General features: G+C 61.9%; 1 protein-coding gene across 1 annotated transcript in view; it reads right to left on the bottom strand.

Moving 5' to 3' along the window:
• Window positions 1-239: 239 nt before the first annotated feature.
• Ptprs (protein tyrosine phosphatase receptor type S) overlaps window positions 240-20,159 on the bottom strand; it is a 64,538-nt gene continuing 44,618 nt past the window's right edge. Inside the window, 26 exon segments of the mRNA XM_037197986.1 lie at window positions 240-1,126; window positions 2,046-2,181; window positions 2,264-2,418; window positions 2,937-3,062; window positions 3,139-3,265; window positions 4,097-4,275; window positions 4,454-4,739; window positions 4,821-4,975; window positions 5,807-5,926; window positions 6,026-6,201; window positions 6,457-6,580; window positions 6,671-6,768; window positions 8,726-8,838; window positions 9,191-9,202; window positions 9,449-9,606; window positions 9,973-10,142; window positions 10,145-10,187; window positions 10,281-10,374; window positions 10,803-11,056; window positions 11,437-11,843; window positions 11,888-12,487; window positions 13,706-13,823; window positions 14,908-14,934; window positions 15,052-15,245; window positions 15,968-16,393; window positions 19,915-20,057. Coding sequence (XP_037053881.1) covers window positions 1,058-1,126; window positions 2,046-2,181; window positions 2,264-2,418; window positions 2,937-3,062; window positions 3,139-3,265; window positions 4,097-4,275; window positions 4,454-4,739; window positions 4,821-4,975; window positions 5,807-5,926; window positions 6,026-6,201; window positions 6,457-6,580; window positions 6,671-6,768; window positions 8,726-8,838; window positions 9,191-9,202; window positions 9,449-9,606; window positions 9,973-10,142; window positions 10,145-10,187; window positions 10,281-10,374; window positions 10,803-11,056; window positions 11,437-11,843; window positions 11,888-12,487; window positions 13,706-13,823; window positions 14,908-14,934; window positions 15,052-15,245; window positions 15,968-16,393; window positions 19,915-20,057 — 4,510 coding nt within the window. The 3' untranslated portion in view covers window positions 240-1,057.

Below are 20,159 nucleotides of genomic sequence, written 5' to 3' on the forward strand. Positions count from 1 at the left end.
CAGGAACACGTCTGTCTCCACCTCCCCGGAGCCGGCATGGACAGGCATCTGCAACCATGCCTGGCTTTTTATGTGGGTGCTAGGATTCGAACTCAGGTGCTTTATCTGCTAAGCTGTTTCCTCAGTCACTGTGTGACCTCGGAGGACAAACACTTCTTTCTGGGCCCAGTGGTCGCCAACCCCCACCCCCGTCCTGCGCCTCCCCCATGGGTGGCATCAAGGACCAGTCCACACTGAGGTCGGACGAATCTTCCTTTAATACAAAGTCGGTTTATCTACATACAGGGCAGCACCCACTGCTTCTGCCCAAAAAACGGCGCAGACAGAGCTGACCTGCTCTGCACTTGCTCCAGGGAGTCAGATGTCCCCAAGTGTCCTGCAGTCCCAGGGACCGGGTCCTCCACGCAGGGCACGGAGGCCACAAGTGGATGAGGATGCTCCTGGTGGCCGGGGCTGGACCAGTGTCCTCGGTGGCCTGTCCCTGCAGTCTGGCCCGAGTGCCCCCCAGCTTCACCCTCCATATCTGATATGTCTGAAGATTGGTTTAAAAAAAAAAAAAAACCCAAAAACTAAAAGAAGAGCTAAGAGTGTGGCTCTCACACAGGGACGAGGGACATGTCACGGGCTCAGTCCCACACTCGCACGTAACTGCCACATGACAAGCTGACTGTGAAAAAATAGGCCTCCCTCGGAGGCGCACATGGTGATCTTGTTTGTTTTTCAAAGTTTTGACCGGCACGATTTTGTTTCTTCTTAAAAAAATGAGGAAAAAAAATATACACTATTAAAAAAAATGAAAGAAAGAAAATGTTGCCGATAGGCCGGCGGGGAGCGCTGGCGCAGAGCTCGGCCCTGGGGAGCAGAGGCTGCACCCCTCTTGGCTCTCCACCCCGCCCCCACCCCGGAACCTCATCTGGAATCAGAAGGGGGTGAGGAGTGTGCCGAGTTCGGAAGGCAGCAGCTGGGCCCCTGGGACGCCGGGCTCCTCGTGCCCTGCGGGGCCTGGGTCACATCTGGACACGTGGCGCAGGGTCTGGCGTCGGGCAGGGCCCATGGCTTATGTTGCATAATGATCAAAGCTGCCCAGGTATTCCAGCGCCGCCTGGAAGCAGAACTGGTACTCGTCCTGCAGGGCAGAGGGGAAACTGAGGCGCCTGCTCCAGGGACTGAGGGTTCCCAAGGCGGTAGCAGAGTCCTCCCCCAGGGCCTGCAGCCTGGTCCTTCCCTGGCCTCTGTTGTGGAATATTATTTTAACTCTGAAAGTGTGTACATCTGTTTCTGCGGCCTTTAACTATGTAAAGATCCAGGGTTGCTGTGTCACCTGGCCTGCCTAAGGCATCTGATTGGTCCAATAAAAAGCTGAATGGCCAATAGCTAAGCGGCAGAGGGAGAGGTGAGGCTGGCCAGCAGAGAATAACATGTAAGAGGAAGAATCTAGGCTAGAGAGGAGAGAAGGGGAAGAGGAGAAAGAGACGGACATGTGCGCCCAGGGCCTGAAGCCTGAGGCGACCAGCAGGCAGCCAGACTGAGAAGTGGTGAAGAGTAAGACAAGAAAGAAAGGAAAGAAAGAAAGAGAGAGAGAAAGAAAGAGAGAGAAAGAGAGAGCGAGAGAAAGAGAAAAAAAAAAAAAAAAAAAAAAAAAAAAAGAAAGAAGAGAAAAAAAAAAAAAAAAAAAAAAAGAAAAAGAAAGAGAGAGAGAGAGAGAAAGAAAGAGAGAGAGAGAGAGAGAGAGAGGTAAAAAGCCTGAGGCAAAACGAAGATGAAGAGAAACAGGTTAAGCTGTAAGAGCCAGTGGGACAAGCCTAAGCTAAGGCGAGCATTCATAATTAATAATGTCTCCGTGTCAAGATTCGGGGGCTGGTTGGTGGCCCCCCATAAAAAGCCTGGTATAGGCCTCAGTTTCCCCACCTGTACACAAGTATCACTAGATTCAAGACCTGTGATCCAGAGGCAGACACGGCCTGCAGGCTGTGGAGCTGAGGTGAGGGGATCGAGAGGGAAACTGAGGCCCAGCATGCAGGGGCATCTCGTGCATACTCCCATACCTCCGTCTGGACCATGGCGGGCCTCTGGGTCCGAAGCACCTTCACCGTCTGGAAAATGTCCACCACGCCCTCGTAGCGCATCCGTTCTAGCACGATGCTCAGGGTGATGAACACGCCTGTCCTGCCCACTCCCGCGCTGCAGGGGGAGGGGGAGGTCACACGGGGTCACCCGGCTCCCGGCGCCTCCCCACGCCCGCCCCTCCCTCCGCGGCGCTCACCTGCAGTGCACCGAGATGGGCCCGTCCTGGCCGAACTGCTCCTTGGTTTTATGCACTTGGCCGATGAAGTCGATGAAGCCTTCGCCTGACTTGGGGGCGCCCTGCTCTGGCCAGTCCGTGAACTGGAACTGCCGAACGGTCCGGGACTGGCCATCCTGGGGCGGGGGACGGACAACAGCCCGGTCACAACCCCTTCCGCCATCTAATGGCGTCTTCTGCACGGCGAGAGCCTTTGCCATCCGACATCCAAGATGCCACCTTCCGTGGACGCCGGCCGCCCACCCAGCTGACCATGGCACAACCCCCAAAGCTGCCGGGGTCACACCCGGTCATCACCAAAATCCACCACGGCTCCCGGCTGCCCCCGCCTGCTGGCGACCTCTCCTGGACATGCCTGGCCGCGTCCACCTCACCCCACGTCACTCGGGGGCTCTTGGTTCACGAGTGTCCGTCCTCAGCCACTCAGGGCTCAGCCTGGCTGGCGCCGCCCCAGGCCCCGGCCTCCAGGCTCTCCCCCTGCCTCCCCGTCTTATGATGTCTCTCACTGGACCCGGGGCTGGTCGCTGGCCAGCACGCCCCTTCACCCCTCCTCCCGCCTCAGGGGCCACCGAGCTGGACTGTCAACCCAAGTCGTCACAGACTTGAGCCCCCCTCCCAGCTGCCCCCCACTCACCCGGGCGTCCGTGACCTTGAACTCACGGAGAATGTACTGCGGCATGTTGTACTCTGCCATCGGGTCCACCACGAAGTACTGGTAGCGGGCGGAGCGCTCAGCCGGCCAGTACTGGTGGCATTTCTCCTGTGGGGGGAGGGGGGTCAGCGTCCTGGCCCTGCCCGTGACCCCCCCCCCCGCCCCGCGGGCCCAGCGCACTCACCCGGCCCATCTCTCGGAGCTTGGTGAGCATGACCACTATGGTGGAGTTGTTCTCCCACAGTGCCCGCCAGAAGTCCTCCGTGGTCTCCGCCAGCGGCCCCTGAGTGGCGATGTAGGCCCTCTGCTGCCTGGGGGGACGGACAAGTGTGGGGTCAGACACACGCCCTCCGTCCACTCTCCAACGCCGTCAGACACGCTCAGGCGGGCCACAGAGTCCTCTCACCCCTGCCAGGACATCGTCCTCCCAGGAACTCGTTATAGGGTGCCAGGGACCAGACTAGGGGCGTCTGCAGGAGCAGCTCTAACCACTGAGCCGCCTCCCAGTCCCAGGCCAGACTTTAACTTTAGCTGGGTGTCACTGAGGGGCTCTGGGCTCTAACTCCTGCAATGACCAGGCGTGGGACCGCGGAGGAGTCTCAGTGGGCAGGGAGCTTGCTGTGCCTGTGAGGCCCCGAGTTCAATCCCTGGTGCCGGGGAGGTGGTGACGGGGCAGCCCCGGGGGCCACTGCTCAGCCATGGCGTCTGGGTGAGAACACCCCACAGGCTCAGGTCCCCAAGAGGCGGACCTGCTGGGGAAGGGTCAGGAGGGGTCACTGCGGCGGGTTTGAGGGTTCAGAGGCCCAGGTCTCTCCCCCTCTCTGCCTCCAATCTGCAGGTAAGATGTGCAAGCTGCTCTTCAGTGCCCTGCCTGCCGCCATGAGGGCCCCCGCCTGACCCCCCCAAACCCTGAGCCCCAAACTTTCTTCGGTAAGTCGCCCTGGCGTCTCATCCCAGCGACAGGACAGCAGCTAACGGCCAGTCAAACCCACGGGGCAGTGTCAGGAGAGGAGGCAGCCCAGCTCATGGGACAGGGCGCTGAGGAAAAACTGCGTGCAGACTCCTCCCGCAGCCCGACACCAGGAGGTAAGTGTCGGGCAGCACAGGCTGGGGGGGGGGACCCGGAAGGCGGGGCCGTGCACCTGTAGCCGTCGATGAAGCTGGCGTTGATGTAGTCCGAGCCCTCAACACCGCGGATGGGCTGCAGGCAGACGCGCGAGCTCTCGTACGGCAGGATGTTCACCAGGCGGTTCTTGAACTTGTTGCAAGGCAGGCTGGCGGTGATGAAGCGGGAGGTGTGCGCCTTGGAGCTGGCGAGCCTCTGTGGGTGAGGGGTGGGCTGGTCAGGACGAAGGGGGCAGGCACAGCAGGGGCAGCCCCCCCCCGTCACACCCATTGTATTGGGCGAATGTGGAGGTCAGAGGGCCACCTGTGGGAGTGGGTTCTCCCGTCCGCCCGTGGGCCCTGGGGCTCGCTCACACACGGGTGGCCAGGCTCACCTTGAACTCCAGCTCCATGCCCGTGACGTGCTCGCCAGGCTCCACCTGGGCCAGCTTCTGGATGTAGGTGTAGAGGCTGCGCGCGGGGACCTCGGTGTTGCCACAGCCCACCGCCTCCAGCAGGGCCTCGTGGATGAAGCTGTACTGATCCTCCGTCTGCACCATGTAGTTCCGCTGCGAGCGCATGAGCGTCACGTGGCCGTACACGTCCACCGTCTTCTCAGTCTTAATTCGCTCCAGCATGGCATCGATGACGATGAAGCAGCCGGTGCGGCCCACGCCCGCGCTGTGGGGTCAGACACGACAGTCAGGACACGGGGCCGGGGGACAGGCCGGGCCGGGGACAGACGGGGCAGCGCTGTGGCACCTGCAGTGGACCACGATGGGGCCGGCGTCGGGCGGGTTGCAGGTCTTGACTCTGCGCAGGAATGCCAGGAAGGGTGTGGGGTATTCGGGCACCCCGTGGTCCGGCCACGCCGTGAACTGGAAATGGCGCACCTCACGCTTCTCGCTTGAGCCGTTCTGGGGACCAGAGGGACGGACAGCGGCTGTCACTGTGGGCTGAGTGCGCTCCAGAACCCCTCGGTCCACACTGCCCTGCTTCAGCGGCTCTTACGGGGCGTCTGTCACCCCTGTGCCCACTGACTGACCACAGCCTGGGGACCAGCCCAGTGCTCACTCAGGACTCACCCACCCTGCTCCCGGGCCTGCCCGGGCCTGCCCACGCCCTCCTGCCCTCCACATTCCTCCAGTGCTGGGCCATCCTCTGTCAGGCCTGGGGTGCCCAGGCCTCCTACGGCCCCCCCCACGACACCACGGCTAATCCTTCCCGTGCTCCACCAACGGTCACAGCCGTCACGCGGTGAAGGACACTTGTGTGCTTGGCCCTCCTGTGGTGGGCCGCTCAGGTCAGCACGCTTACACGTCCTGCCACGTGGTCACTCACCCCGTGGCAGGGGGCGTCATGGGCCCCAACACCCCCAACAAACACGACGTAGACTGCACCCAGTCAGAACAACTGGACCCAACAGATTCGGCTACACACCAAGAACAGCCATCACTGAAGATGTGCACAGACATCAGATGACCGTGTCCCTCCCCGGCGGGACAGGGCTCCCGGGTGACAGACCCCAGTCAGTTCAGGAGCAGGGCGGCCACGTTAGAGAGACACGGCTAAGGGCGGCCGGCATGGCGGCGGCCAGGCCACGCTGCCGAGCCAGGGATCTGGGCCGGCCTTGTCCCGCTGTGGCTGCTCCCACTGGGGCTGTCCCCGGCTCACGTGGGCTTACGGGAGTGCTGACCGTCTGGGACCCACTCACTTTCTGTGGACCGCCTCCCCTCCCCAGGCCACACCTTGTGCAGGGAAAATGTCCTGATGCAGAAAGTGGCCAGCTCCATGGTGTCCAGCAGGGTGACCTGGATGAAGCCGTAAGTCTCCGTGCCGCGGTTAGGCCAGTACTGGTCACATTTGATCTGCGTCAAGATGAGTGGGGGTGAGTTGAGGGAGGTCGGCCGGTACCTCGGGAGCCGCGGGGCGGGCGCGGGGCCAGGCCGCCGGTGCTGCCGCCTCACCCGCGATTTCTCCTCCAGCCGCGTCATCATGACAACGGTGGCTGACCGCTGCTCCCACACCATCCTCCAGAAGTCCCCAAAGGTCTCGGGCAGGGGCCCCTGTGTGGCGATGTACGCGTTCTGCCGACGGTAGCCGTCCACATAGTTGGCGTTGATGTAATCGCTACCCACGATGCCTGCAGGGGCAGGGGGCCAGGGACAGCTTTGTGGGGGCCGCCCCCCCCGCCTCTCCCACCCAGTGCACACTGCGGCCGCGGTGGACTGGCCCTCTGTGGCTCTGCTCCGCTGCCCGCGGTCTCCTGGGCTGCAGCTCTCTCCACGGGGCCCACTGTGGAGCCAGGCGCTCCGGTTTCCCACACATCTGTCTGTTGCTATGGCAACTCCTCCCCCAAAGCATGACAGCCCAGAGCAGACCAGGCAGGTGCCCCTACCCTCGAGGGGCTGCAGGATGACTCGGGAGTGGTCGTAGGCTATGACGTTAGCGTAGCGGTTCTTCGGCTTGTTGGCCTCCAGGTTTGAATGTTCCCAGGTGAACTGCTGCCCGGGGTCGATGGACTACAGGGGAAGGGCGGGCTCAGGTATGGCGGGTCGGGGTGCTGGGGCACCAGGTCAGGCGAGGGAGGCCCTGTAGTGACCCCAGTTTACCTCGTACTCCTGTGAGAGCTTCAGACTGTCATTGGCTTTGAGTCTCTCCGTGTGCTCTGCCATGTCTGCGATGGGGATGGGCGGGTGGCTGAGCATGCCTGTTGGGAGATGAGTGGGTGGTGGGATCAGTGGGCGCAGGCCCGGAGGGCGCAGGCACTTGTGGCTAGAGGACAGGTGGGCAAGCCTGGGCTGGTGTCCCCACTGCCCAACTGGAGGATGAGGCCTGTGATGTCCTGGTCCCCGCACTGCCCGGGGCTCCAAGGTCCCAATGTCTTGTGACAGAGACGGAGAAGTGGATGCAGCTGGTGCAGTTCAGAAACAGGGCCTGGGGCGCCGCCCTTCCCAAGACCAGAGGGCAAGGACGTCCTCCAGGTGGGCACAGTGCATGCTACGTGTGGTGTGATGGGCTGGTCCCAGTTTCCACGTGTCCTGAAGGTGACTGGGGTCTCGCATCCTGGTGTGGAGATCCACTGGACTCCAATCGGCGTCCCAGGCCCCGCCAAAAGTGTTGGCCCGGAGACTGCAGGGTGGTGGGCACCCCCAGCTGATCTGAGACCCTGAGAGGCCCCTCAACCCCTTCGTGGCTGCCTGTCATCCAGCTGGGCGCAGTCACACCAGCCATCCCAGGGCAGGGGAACCAGGTCCTGCCCTGTGAGGTGCCAAGGCCAGGCAGCAGCGGGCGCACAGAGCAGACCCACCGACAGGCGCCAGGACAGGGAAAGCAAAGGGAGACATGCGAGGAAGTGGGGACAGGGATGAGGACCCAAGAGACACCCCGGCTGAGGCCCAAGCCTGCAGAGACAGCAGACAAATTCACCATGGGGAGGAGGCGACCACGGCAGCAGCTGCCTGTGGGACTCACGGCGACAAGTGGCCAGAGCTCTTCTTTAGCTCTGAACCTGAGATCTCAAAAACTCAGGCTCATCTGGCTGTGTACCCCTCCCTCACACCGACCTGGCCGGGGGTCCCTATGGAGCAGGGACCTGGGAGACGGTAGATGCCCAGGGGTAGAGGACACATGGACCACGCCAGGAGCTTTCGGGAAGATGAGTTATCTGTTAAATGCTGGGGATTCTCGCTAGAGTGTGAATGTCTGCTATGAGCGAGCTCAGAACTGGACCTTGGGGTGACATGAGACTCTGGGCAATCGGGAGAACACAGCTGTCAGCTAGACTCAAAAAAACTCAAAACCCTCGCTGGCTGGAGCTAGTGATGGGGTGGTGGGTGGAGAGAGAGAGACAGAGAGACAGAGAGACAGAGAGAGACAGAGAGAGAGAGACAAAGACAGAGAGAGAGAGACAGAGACACAGAGAGAGATAGAGACAGAGAGAGACAGAGAGACAAAGACAGAGAGAGAAAGAGAGAGAGACAGAGACACAGAGAGAGATAGAGACAGAGAGACAGAGAGAGAGACAAAGACAGAGACAGAGAGACAAAGACAGAGAGAGAAAGAGAGAGACAGAGACAGAGAGACAAAGACAGACAGAGAGAAAGAGAGAGACAGAGACAGAGAGACAAAGACAGAGAGACAAAGACAGAGAGACAAAGACAGACAGAGAGAAAGAGAGAGACAGAGACAGAGAGACAAAGACAGAGAGACAAAGACAGAGAGAGAGAGAGAGAGAGAGAGAGAGAGAGAGAGAGAGAGAGAGAGAGCGCAAGCGAGAGCAGCAGCAGAGGCGACACAGAAGTCCCGGGGTGCACTGCAGGCAGTGGCGTCAGCTGGACAGGAAGCCGCCTGCTCAGAGAAGCAGCTGGAGGGCGGATGTCGGCCTGGCAAGTCTGCAGCCAGAGGAAGCTCCGGCACGGCCGGTGTGCAGACCCCTCCCAAGGCCGGCGCGGAAGATGGCCAGGATGACCCTCAAAACTCTACCCCGAGGGCCATTAGTGGGTTCAAAGCCGCTGCCCTCTGCCTGATCCGTTCTGTCTTGACTTTTCAGGCTGCTACAGTACTGGCCTCACTTGCGATCATGACCCAGCTTGTTCAGGGGGTACAGGAGGTCCCGGCACAGCACCCCCACCCCAGCTGCCTCTGGCCCCAGGGTCAGCACACACCTGGCGTCTGGAAGTTGATGCGTCTCATTTCCACAGGGTCCTTGGGGTGATGGGGGGCGAGGTCAGCGTTGTTCAGCAGGCATTTGGTGCGGGGCTCAGAGTCCTTGCGTTTACTTTGAGGAGAGCGAGGGGGACAGATGGCCCAGGGTCAACACAGTGTGCCCCGCGCCCAGTGTGCCCCGCGCCCAGTGTGCCCCGCGCCCAGTGTGCCCCGCGCCCAGTGTGCAACTCAGGGATGTGTGACCCAGGCAAGGAGGGGGCCATTTACACTGAACACTAATTTTATGGAGCCGTGATCCCAAACGGAGCCTCAACTTGGCGTAGCCAAGCCCCAAATCCAGACGGAGGCTCAATCCCAGATGGACCCTGATTCTAGCTGGGGCCTAAATCAGGACTGAGTCACGATCCCAGGCCTCCCTATGAGCCCAGCTCCACCCACCACCATCCCCCTCAGACAGTCCTCACCTGTCGGGTTTGCTGTCCACAGGCGGGTGCAGGGGAGAGGAGAGGAGAGAACATCAGGTGAGGCTGTGGGGGTCAGACAGCGCCCCCCCCCGTGACTGCGGTGGCTTCGTGACCCTGCCGACCCCCAGCCCCTGGCAAGTGGGGCTTGCTGTTCTCATCTGGACCCCACCACGGCTTTTTAAAAGCGGCTCCACACCCCACATGGCCACGCCCCCCTGCTGCCGGCCCCCCATCCCCCACCTCTGCCGCAGGGCTCACTTCTTGTACAGCAGGATGGCGATCACGATGCAGATGATGAAGACCACGGCCAGCACGGGCCCGATCACCCAGATGAGCCCTTCCTCGCCATCCACGATGGGCTGGGGGTCTGGGTTGTCCAGCTGGAAGGGGTCTGAGAAAGGACTGGCCGCAAACGTCTGCAGGGGAGGGGCTGCCATCAGTGCTGGCCACAAACTGACCCCTGACCCCTGACCCCAGCTGGTCTGCCGCCTCCTGCTCCCGCGCCCTCTGGAGCACACGGATGACGGGACATTTTCTGCTGTGCTGCACTGTCCTTCCCTCCCCAGGACGAGCCCTCGGGGTCCCCTCTGCCTCAAGTCCCTCCCTCTGAGGAGGTCTCTGCTCGGCCTCAGGGATCAGCGGGCCAGCTCACTGGGAGGTCCTCTTGTCCACCAGCTCGGGGGGGACCGGGCCAAGCCCAGGCCTCTGTGCCTCCACCCCACATCTACTGCCAGGCTGGTGGCGAGGCCTGACTGGCGTGCGGGCGGCGAAGGAGGACTCACGGGCTCGTTCTTCTGCAGCACGGCGAGCACAAAGAGGACGTAGCGGTGGCCTGGCTCCAAGCCGCGGTTGTCAAAGCCGCCATATTGTTTCTGGTTCCCAGGATGGAAGACAGCGGGCAGGATGGAGAAGCGGGCGGCGATGTAGGGCCGGGGCACCTCCAGCTGGCGGAGTGGCGGAGGCTGCGCCTCTGCAGCCGGGAGATGTCCTGGATGAGCTGTGGAGACAGTGGCATGGTGGCCCGGGCTCCTGGGGGCACCACAGCCTGGGGGTGCAGGCCTGGGGGTGCAGAGTGGGGCGCTGGCCTTACCTCCTCCAGATCCATGTCCTCGGGACTACCCAGCAGGACTGGGAACTGGCCGCCCCGAGACTTGCGCAGTGGGACCATGACGATGAAGTAGTTCCTGTGGAGGGAGGCTCGATGGCACCTGTCCCCAGCCCACGCAGCACCACAACTCCACCTCCCACTTCCTGGCTACACGCCTTCCGCTAATTCATGGTGTTCTAGCCCTTCAACCCCTGTGTCCCTCAAAGCCCAGGTTTCAGCGCCCATACACTCTTGCACCCCCTTTCCCTGCTCCAGGCAGCACTCTGGTTCCTCTCTGGGGACTAATTAGCCCCCCCCCAGCCTGGAAGCACAGGATCAAATCCTGGCAGAGGGTCTAAGGTGCCCAGTGAAAAGTCAGGCTTTGTGGGGACCGTCCATGAGGTGGGCTCGCTGACCCTCATCATCTCAGTGAGGAGACGGAGGTGGGGACGGGGCATGGGCCTGACTCAGTCACACAGTGGGCTGACAGCTAAGGGAGGGTCATGACGGAAAGGGTGGGCGTACTGGACGGTCACAGGACTCTGGCCGTCAGGCAGGTAGACCACGATGAAGCCGTCGTTGTCGGGCTTCGGGGCGACACTCGGCTTGCCGCTGAGCATGTTGAAGGCGGTCCTGGCGGTGACGGTCTGCTGCAGGCCGCCCAGGCTGCTGCCGCGGTTGGTGAGCACGAAGTTATAGAAGGTGTGCGGCTTGAGGTGTGTGATCAGCTTCTTGGTGGTGCGGCCGTCCACGTCCAGTGTGAGCCCGTTGTACTGGATCTGTGGGCGGGGCTGGCTCAGCGAGGGGTGGCGCTGGGAGCCTGCTGACCCCAGCCGAGCCCCGACCTCAGAATGCTCAGAATGAGCTCAGGCTGCTCATCCTCAGGACTGATCTTGACTGTGCCCCAGTCCTAGACTCAACTTCAGGTCCAACCTAAGCCTTGATCCCTGGTCGAGCCAACATTGACCGACCATCTTTGGTCTCGGACCTGATGGGACCAGACTCTTCCTTGACCCCAAACTGCGCTTTAATCTCAAACTAGACGGTGATTCCTGACTGGTCCTAGACCGAGCGTCACTGAATCCCGACCTTGGTTGCCCTTGACTGCTGAAGCCAGCCGGAGCCTGGATCTCTCCGTGGCCCGGCGTGGCTGCGGTACCTTATAGGGCGTGGGCGAGTTGTAGTTGTCAGGAAACTCCCAGCTCAGCAGCACCGATGTCTTCATGATCATCTTCACCTTGAAGTTCTTGGGGGAGACTGCAGGCGGCGGCGGCGGCAAGCGGAGAAGAGAGAAAAGAGAGGCCCGGTGAGCGCCAGCCAGGGCTGAGGGGCGCGTGGGGCGGCCCCTGTCGTCCCTGCGGTCCGCTGTGCCCTCGGCCTTCCTGCCTGGCCCGGCCCTGCCTGCCCTGTCCCCAGTGCCTGCTGCTGCTGCTGCTGCAGAGATGGTGCTGCTGCTGCTGCTGTTGCTGCTGCGGAGAGAAGCGGGAGGGGCGTGGCCGCCGAGCCGCATCCCACCTGTGCAGACCGGAGCCTCGGGCGCCTGGGCTGAGTCCGCGGAGGCCGAGACTTACCTGCGGGGAGGAGCGGGCCGGGACCGGGGCGGCGCCTACCTGGGTCCCGCGCGAGCCTGTAGCGCAGCGGGGGTGAGAAGGGGCCCGGGCCGCGGCGCGTGTGCGCGCGCACACGCAGCTCGTAGGCCGTCTCCGGCCGCAGCCCTTGCAGCGTGAGCGCCGTCTCGGCCCCCGGCTCGGCCGCAGCCGCCAGCTCCGTCTCGGTCGCGGGCCCCGGGGCGCCGGCCTCCCGCACGGACACCGTGTACTTGATGATAGCGCCGTTGCGCTCGGCGGGCACGGGCGGCAGCCAGCGCAGCAGCACGGAGCCTGCGGACGCGTTGCCCGCGGCGCCCAGGATCTGTGGGAAGCCTCGCGGGGCGTCCTCGGGGATGCTCAGTGCCGCCGCCGCCTCCTCGCCCAGCCCCGCGCGGCCGCGCGCCGCCAGCCGGAACACGTAGGTGGCGCCCTTGTGCGCAGGCGCTGCGAACCGCCGCTCCCACGCCGCTAACTCCAGCGTGGCCGGGGCCGTGTCTTCGCGCCCGAACTGCAGGCGGTAGCCGAGCACAGGGTCCTCAGCCGCGTCCGCGGGGGGTTCCCAGCGCGCCAGCAGGCTGCCCTCGGGGGTCTGCTGCACCGACAGGGTGGGGCGGCCCAGCACTGCAGAGAGACGGACGGTCAGCTGCCCAGCGGCCAGGGCCGGCCCGTCACCGGGCACCCTCACCCCGACCACGCCCCCAGCCCGTCACCGGGCACCCCGACCACGCCCCCAGCCCACGCCCCCAGCCCGTCACCGGGCACCCCGACCACGCCCCCAGCCCGTCACCGGGCACCCTCGCCCTGACCACGCCCCCAGCCCGTCACCGGGCACCCTGACCACGCCCCCGGCCCGTCACCGGGCACCCTCACCCCGACCACGCCCCCAGCCCGTCACCGGGCACCCTCACCCGACCACGCCTCCAGCCCGTCACCGGCACCCTCACCCTGACCACGCCCCCAGTCCGTCACCGGCACCCTCACCCTGACCACGCCCCCAGCCCGTCACCGGCCCCCCCCCCCCCCCGTCACCGGCACCCTCACCCCGACCACGCCCCCAGCCCGTCACCGGGCACCCTCACCCCGACCACGCCTCCAGCCCGTCACCGGGCACCCTCACCCTGACCACGCCCCCAGTCCGTCACCGGGCACCCTCACCCTGACCACGCCCCCAGTCCGTCACCGGGCACCCTCACCCTGACCACGCCCCCAGCCCCCGACCACGCCCCCAGCCCGTCACCGGGCACCCTGACCACGCCCCCAGCCCGTCACTCGGCCCCCTCACCCCGACCACGCCCCCGGCCCGTCACCGGGCACCCTGACCACGCCCCCAGCCCGTCACTCGGCCCCTCACCCTGACCACGCCCCCAGCCCGTCACTCGGCACCCTGACCACGCCCCCAGCCCGTCACCGGGCACCCTCACCCTGACCACGCCCCCAGCCCGTCCCTCAGCACCCTCACCCTGACCACGCCCCCAGCCCGTCACTCAGCACCCTCACCCTCACCACGCCCCCAGCCCGTCACTAGGGGAGTCCGGGCAAGGCCCAGCTTCACCAGGCCTCCAGCCCTTAGGGTCTAGTCTTTACAGGCGCTCTTTAGGAAGGACCTCTTTTAAGCTAAGGCTTGGATTGGGGGGGTGCACGAGAACATCTCTGGGGCATGCACCGGAAGCCTGACTCCCACATTGCAGCTGAGAGGCGCACGCATGAGCCCGTCCGGGCAGAGATGGACACTGGTTAGCCGTGTCTGGCACCTGGCACCTCTGAGAAGCGGCCATGGCTTTCCTGGCCCTCCGTCTGGTACACCTTTAACTACATAGGTGTGCGGTGGTAGTCTCGTACCTGCTCCCTTGGTCACCACCACCTTCGGCTTGCTGCGAGCGCCATCGCCTTTCATGGTGTACGCGGCTACTGTGATGGAGTAAGCGGTCTCAGGCTGTAGGTCCGTGATCACCATTTCCTGTGGATGCCGACGGGGAGGGGGTCAGCAGTGGGCAGGCTCTGCGCACCCTCTCCCCTCAGACAACGGGGGGACAGACGCCTCGAGTTCACAGGCAGACATGCCGGAGAGCGCATGCACAGGCCACAGCATGCAGTGTCCACACTCCTGCCAACACACACCACGCTGTCGCCACCAGGTCCCCAGCGCCGGTTCTCATGGCAGCAGCCCCCAGAGGACTGTGAGCCGTCATCCCTCTGCCCAAGGCCCCACAGCCCACCAGGCCTGCTCCCCACCCTCTCCCTCAGCTCCCCACGGGGCGTTCTGGGTGCCCCAGGGCCTTTGCATGGCTTGGCCCCCCTCTGAGCCCACACCAACTGGAGGAATTGGCGTTTCACTATCTGGAATTTGAAAGCATTTGACAGCATCGGATGCTAAGACAAACTGTAAACTTCGAGTGGACACAGAAGGCGGAGGGGGCTGCAGAGGTCCCGGGACGCAGGCCCGTGTCACAAACAACCCCAGCGGCAGCCTCACCCTGTGCGGACTGCCCCGCCTGGGGCTCTCCCCATACAGGGGACAGTGTGACGCCACGCTGGGGTGCAGTGTGTCCACACACCGGGCCCTGTCGCCCCTGGCATACCCCGTCCTGGGACTCTGGGCAGCCTTGGTCCCCACCCCTCCTGAGCCCACAGCACAGTGGTCAGCTCCACAGTGGTGACTGACATGCCTTGCACACGAGATGTGCACATGTGCGGGGTGCACTCTTGCACGTGTGCACACGTGTGTACACACACACACACGCACACGCACACACGCACGGCATGCCTGGCAGCTGAGTCCTCAGGACACAGGAGTGGGGAGGGACAGAAACACAGGCAGGGAGGACAGAGGGCCTCCCCTGGGGCCCGACCAGGTCAGCGGCAACTTTAGACCCGAGAGCAGCCCAGAGACAGGCAGTGCCCTGCCCGAGGACACACAGCAAGTCCACTCTGCTCTGGTGTGGCAGCTGTCCTTCCCCATCCTGGGTCCATCAGAAGCTACAGAGGTCATGTGGGGCCCACACGGTGCGGACAGCAGGACGGACGGACGGGAGACGACTTACGTATTCGGCAGTGTCGTCCATCTCCCACTGCGGGAGGCGGTGGCAGAGGAGAGAGGAGGCACGTGAGAGGGGGGCGGCCGCAGAGTGGGGAGCAGAGCGGAGACAGTGCCCAGGTACCCCTGCCACCCCGCCGTGCCCGCCCACCTGGGCATCTGCCAGCATGATGTCCTTGATGCGCGGCGGCCCGCGGGCCTCGGCGCCTTCCATGCGTACGTAGTGGACCTGGTAGCCGCGGATCTGGCCGTGCTGCCGGCCGGGCGTGGGCGAGCGCCACAGCACTCGGATGGCCGTGGCGTTGAGCGCCTCCGCCTCCACCTTCCGCGGGGGCGCGCTGGGCACTGGCGGGCAGGAGGGGGGCGGCGGGGCTGTTACCGGGGCGCCAGGCCCTGCCCCAGGCCAGGAGACTGGGCAGCTGCTGGCCCGGGAGGGCGTGGCCCCCTCCAACCCCTACGTTCCCAGGACCTGCCGCTGCACAACACAAGGCCCCACCGCGGTCCCCTCTCCCAGGCCCGCTCTTAGTCCTTGTCACCTCTGCGGTCTACAGACGGGACTGAGGCCTGAGAAACGGAATCCGGGATCCCGGGTGATCCCAGAGCCGGGACACACCAGGCAGGCAGTCCACACGCATCGCCCCTAGCCTGCTAGGCTGGGATCTTTTTTCTGTTTGTCATCCGGCCAAACCCTCCCTCCCCGCGCAGGGCACTGACGGCGCGGGTCCCGCGATGCGCGACGCTCGGCACCGAGCCTGCAGCTCACACTAGCCTGTCACATGGCTTTCCTGCCTCAAGCTACCCGGACTCTCAACAGACCACCGAGGGTGTCTGTTGGTGAAGGTGGCCGCCTGCCTCCGGGCAGGATGACGCAGGGCCACGGCGAGTCTAAAACTCGGGTTAAGGAGGCCACCTCGGAGGCGGCCCTGGGATGGAGGGCGCCCGGGCGGGCGCAGGGCACCTGTGGCGCGGCCCCCGGAGGTACGGCTCGCTCCTGGCTTCCTGGTTCCCGCTCTGACCCCTGCCCGCGGGCGGGCGCAGCCCTGGGTCCGGCCAGGGCCGGTGCTTACCGTCTTCGTCGGTGCGGACGACCACGGGCGAGCTCTCGGGCCCTGGTCCCACCTCTGTGTAAGCCACGGCGGTGACACGGTACTCCGTCCATTTCTCCAAAGCTTCCAGAAGGATCTGAGTGGTGGTCGGGGGTATGTTGTTCACCTCCTTGGGGTCCGGGTCCTCTGAGCCCAGCGGTCGGTAGCGGACGCTGTAGCCCACCAGGGCCCCGTTGTGAGTTTCTGGCGGTGGCGGGCGCCAACTTACCAATATGGCCGTGGAGCGCAAGCTGGTGCACTTAACGTCTTGAGGGGGGGCTGACGGTTCTATTGGGAAGAGCGTGGGGGCGGGGAGGTGGGATGGGCAGGGAGGGCAGGGACAGAAGATGGGAAAGAGAAAATAAAAAGATGATAACAAAACAGAACGAACCAAAGAGAAATCGAACCCAAAAGAAGCGGGTGTCAATCAAAGGTGAGATGGGTAGTGGGCGGGGCCGGGAGGGCTGGCCAAGAACTGCTGCGCTAGCTGTGGGAAGGTGACTGCCAGGTGCACAGTAGGTCTCCAGCGTGAGACACGGGGGGCGGTGAGGGCTCTCGCCACTGGGCTCCACTACATGCCTGAGACCTACTGTGTGTCATCAGATACCTACTGTGTGTCATGAATGTAGTACATGCTTCATAGGATAGAGAAAGCAGTTATTGAGCACCTACTCTGTGTATGGCACCACGACAGAGGAAACCACAAGAGAAGCCTCACATCCTGAGGACCTACTGTGTACCAGTTACTTGCCACAGACTTTACATAATAGGAAAATCATTCTTCCAGACTCCTACTATGTGCCTGGCACCACAAGGGCAATCATACTAAACACCTACTGCTTGTTAGGACACTTCTCATGTCCTTCTGAGCATGGCAGACGCCTATTTCTTGCATACCTACTGCGGGCCAAGCACATGCAGGGCACTCCATATAACAATACACAAAGGGTGTACTCAGCCGGGCACTGCTATGTGCCAGGCACCATGACAAGACTAAGCTCCAACAACGGAGGACCTACTATGCTCCAGGTACCCCACAAGGGCTTCAAAGAATGGGAGCAAAATCACCTACTACCTCCATACCTACTATGTGCTGGGTACCATGCCAAGTGTGGAGAAGGTACATATTACGTGCAAGGTGTCTGACAAGGGCTTCGTAGAGTAGGATGTGCTGTGTTGACGGTCTACTACGTGCTGGGTATTGGCCAAGGGGATTGGCAATCAGACAGCAGGGTCAAGATATCACACCCAGGTGTCTTAGACAACAGCAGATTTACTTATTCCTTGAATACCTACTGCATGCCTTGCATGGTGCTGAAGTATTTTAGGGTTAAAAAAGACAGTGGCTAAATATTCTTAGGTTTCATCTATTACTTGGGCCCTGAGGCCATCCCAACAGCCAGCTCCAGACACCACTGTCCTCTTGGCCTTGCTCAAAAATGGGTGTCCTGAGCACCTAATGTGTGCCTGGTTACATGTCAGGTGCTTTACAAAGTAATAACAGAGGTGCTGAGCGTATCCTATGAGACATGTACTATGTGCTGGGCACTGGGCCAAGTCCCTGAACATCAAACACCCACTGTGTGCCAGGGCGCCGGGCCAGCAGCCCTTACATGGTAAGCACTCCCCTAGGTGGTAGGTATTGTGCATTGGTAAGTCAGACTGCAAAAGGTAAATCACCTACTGTGTGCCACACTGTGCCAGGGGCTCTGCTGAAAAGAAAGAAGGCTCCATGCTTTATTCACCCACTGTGTGTGAGGCCCTGGACCGCGGACTCTACAGAGTATCAGAACTCTTACATATTACGCACCTACTGTGAGCTGGGCACTGAGCTAATATATCAAATACCTACAGTGTGCCAAGCACTGGGCTAGTCATATCCATACATTAAACACTTACTGTATGCTAGGCACTGACTGGGCTAACAGTGACCACACATTAAATTCCTACTATGTGTCATGTATTACGCCAGAGGCTTTACTGGGAAACAGGAACAATCTACACATGTTAAATACCTACTATGTGGGCACTGGGCCAACAGCTCACACAAATTAAACACCCACTGTATGCCAGACATTGGAGTAATTGTCTCCATATATTAAATGCCTACTACGTGTCAGACACTGGGCTATTTTTACCCTGTGAAACATGAAGAACTCTCATCTATTAGGCACCTACTGTGTGTCAGGTACTATTAGGAGCTTTAGCTTAAGCACCTATGGTGTGCCAGTCCAGGTGGTAGGGACTCTAGCGTCCACATACGAAGCACCTACTGTGTGTCGGGTGTGCCAGTCCAGGTGGTAGGGACTCTAGCGTCCACACATGAAGCACCTACTGTGTGTGTGTCGGGTGTGCCAGTCCAGGTGGTAGGGACTCTAGCGTCCACACATGAAGCACCTACTGTGTGTGGGTGTGCCGTCCAGGTGGTAGGGATCTAGCGTCACACTGAAGCACCTATGGGTGTGTGGGTGTGCCAGTCCAGGTTGTAGGGACTCTAGCGTCCACACATGAAGCACCTACTGTGTGTGTGTCGGGTGTCATGATCTGACACGAGAATGGCTGCAGTGCCAGGACCTTGGCAGGAACCGTTCTGAGCAAACCCTGAGCCACAAAGTCCCTTTCCAGACTAACAAGGTACAGATATGAGCACCTGCTGTGTGTCAGACACCAGGCCAACGTCCTTACAGCAAGTGGGCCTGAGTGCTTACTGTGCACACAGAGGCTTGTGGAACTGTCAGAGCCCCGTGTGCTAGGGACCTACTGTGCATCCGGCAGCAGATTTAGCTGGTCTCCAATGGTTGATGGCTTTCATTCTGATGATGTCCTGATCTGTATTTAAACTTCAGATAACCCTTAAGGAGCACCTACTATCTGTTGGGCAGGTCATCAGGACTTTGCTCTCAAGGGCGTGCCTACTGTAGACATCAAGGGCCCTGGGGAACATTTGTAGCCCTACTATGGGCCAGAGGCTAAACTGTGGAAATTACTGATAATATATGCCATGTACCTACTGTGCACCCAGCACCCGGTGCCTTTTGGGGCTTGAAATGCGTCCTGACACTGGCTCTCGGTGGCCTGGTCTGCTGGACATAGGGGAGGCCCCGACACAGGACCCACAGACACTCAGTCATCACTCCTGAACCCTGCCTCAGGCCACAGACAGGAAACCCAGCTCCAAAGCCCACTGATCTGGCTGCTGGGATTGGCTGCACACCTACTAGGTGTCAGACTCCACTCTGTGTACTTATACATTAGCTCTGAATGCTCCTGGAAACCCAGGGGCAGATCTCATTTTGCAGGCAGTGAAACAGTCTCATAAAGAGCAGGTACCGCCTCAGAGCCCATCAGAGCAGGTTCAGATTCAGGCTCAGCTGTCAGTTATGCTGGTCTGGCCTTGAGCTGGAGACCACGGACCTCAGCCTGTGCAGGTGGCAGGTAGGCGGCTCACGGACCTGCACCTGCCGGCATCTGCTCTGGCTCGCTGGGCGGGTCACCTGCCATACCTAAGTCTGGCTTCTAGTCAGTGATGCTGCGTGCGTCCCTGACCTTCCATGCTGGGACCTAGAATCGAACACAGGTGTGTCCTCAAAGATGGTGGCTGCTGTGGGCCCGGGAATGACCTCCAGCCCCCCTTCTGAACACTGGACAGTAGCCATGGGATGGAGCAGGGTCCATTTCTTGACCAGTCACCCCAATCCACAGTGCCCGGGGTGGGGGGTGGGGAGTCAAGCAGGGGTGATGGAAACAAAATAAGGCGCTATGTGCGGGAAGGGGGCTTCCGCTGCGAACAGGAGGGAGGTAAGGCGATAAAACCAAACCGAAATAATAAAACAAGGAGTGAGGGTGATGGTGGCGATGATGGAAAAAATCATAAAAGACAGACAGACAGACAGACAGACGCCTCGCAGAGACGCCTGGTCTTTACCTACCTTCCACTTCTTCAAGCGCTAACTTAACAGACTTTCTTACGAGAGGGAGCGGCGCCGGGTACGAGGCTATGAGCTCGGTGGCCCATGGCCGGGAGAGACTCTCTGCAGCTCCCGGCCGGCCGGCCGGCGGGGACCGGCGGGGTCTGGGGACACCCGCAGTGGCCAGCAGGCAGACCTGCACCTACCCTTGGCAGGGCCTACTGAGCCCACAGCCCCGGGGACACGCCTGGCCCTGGGTCTCGGGG

The sequence above is a fragment of the Peromyscus leucopus genome, chromosome 22, assembly GCF_004664715.2.
Source record: "Peromyscus leucopus breed LL Stock chromosome 22, UCI_PerLeu_2.1, whole genome shotgun sequence".
NCBI lineage: Eukaryota > Metazoa > Chordata > Mammalia > Rodentia > Cricetidae > Peromyscus > Peromyscus leucopus.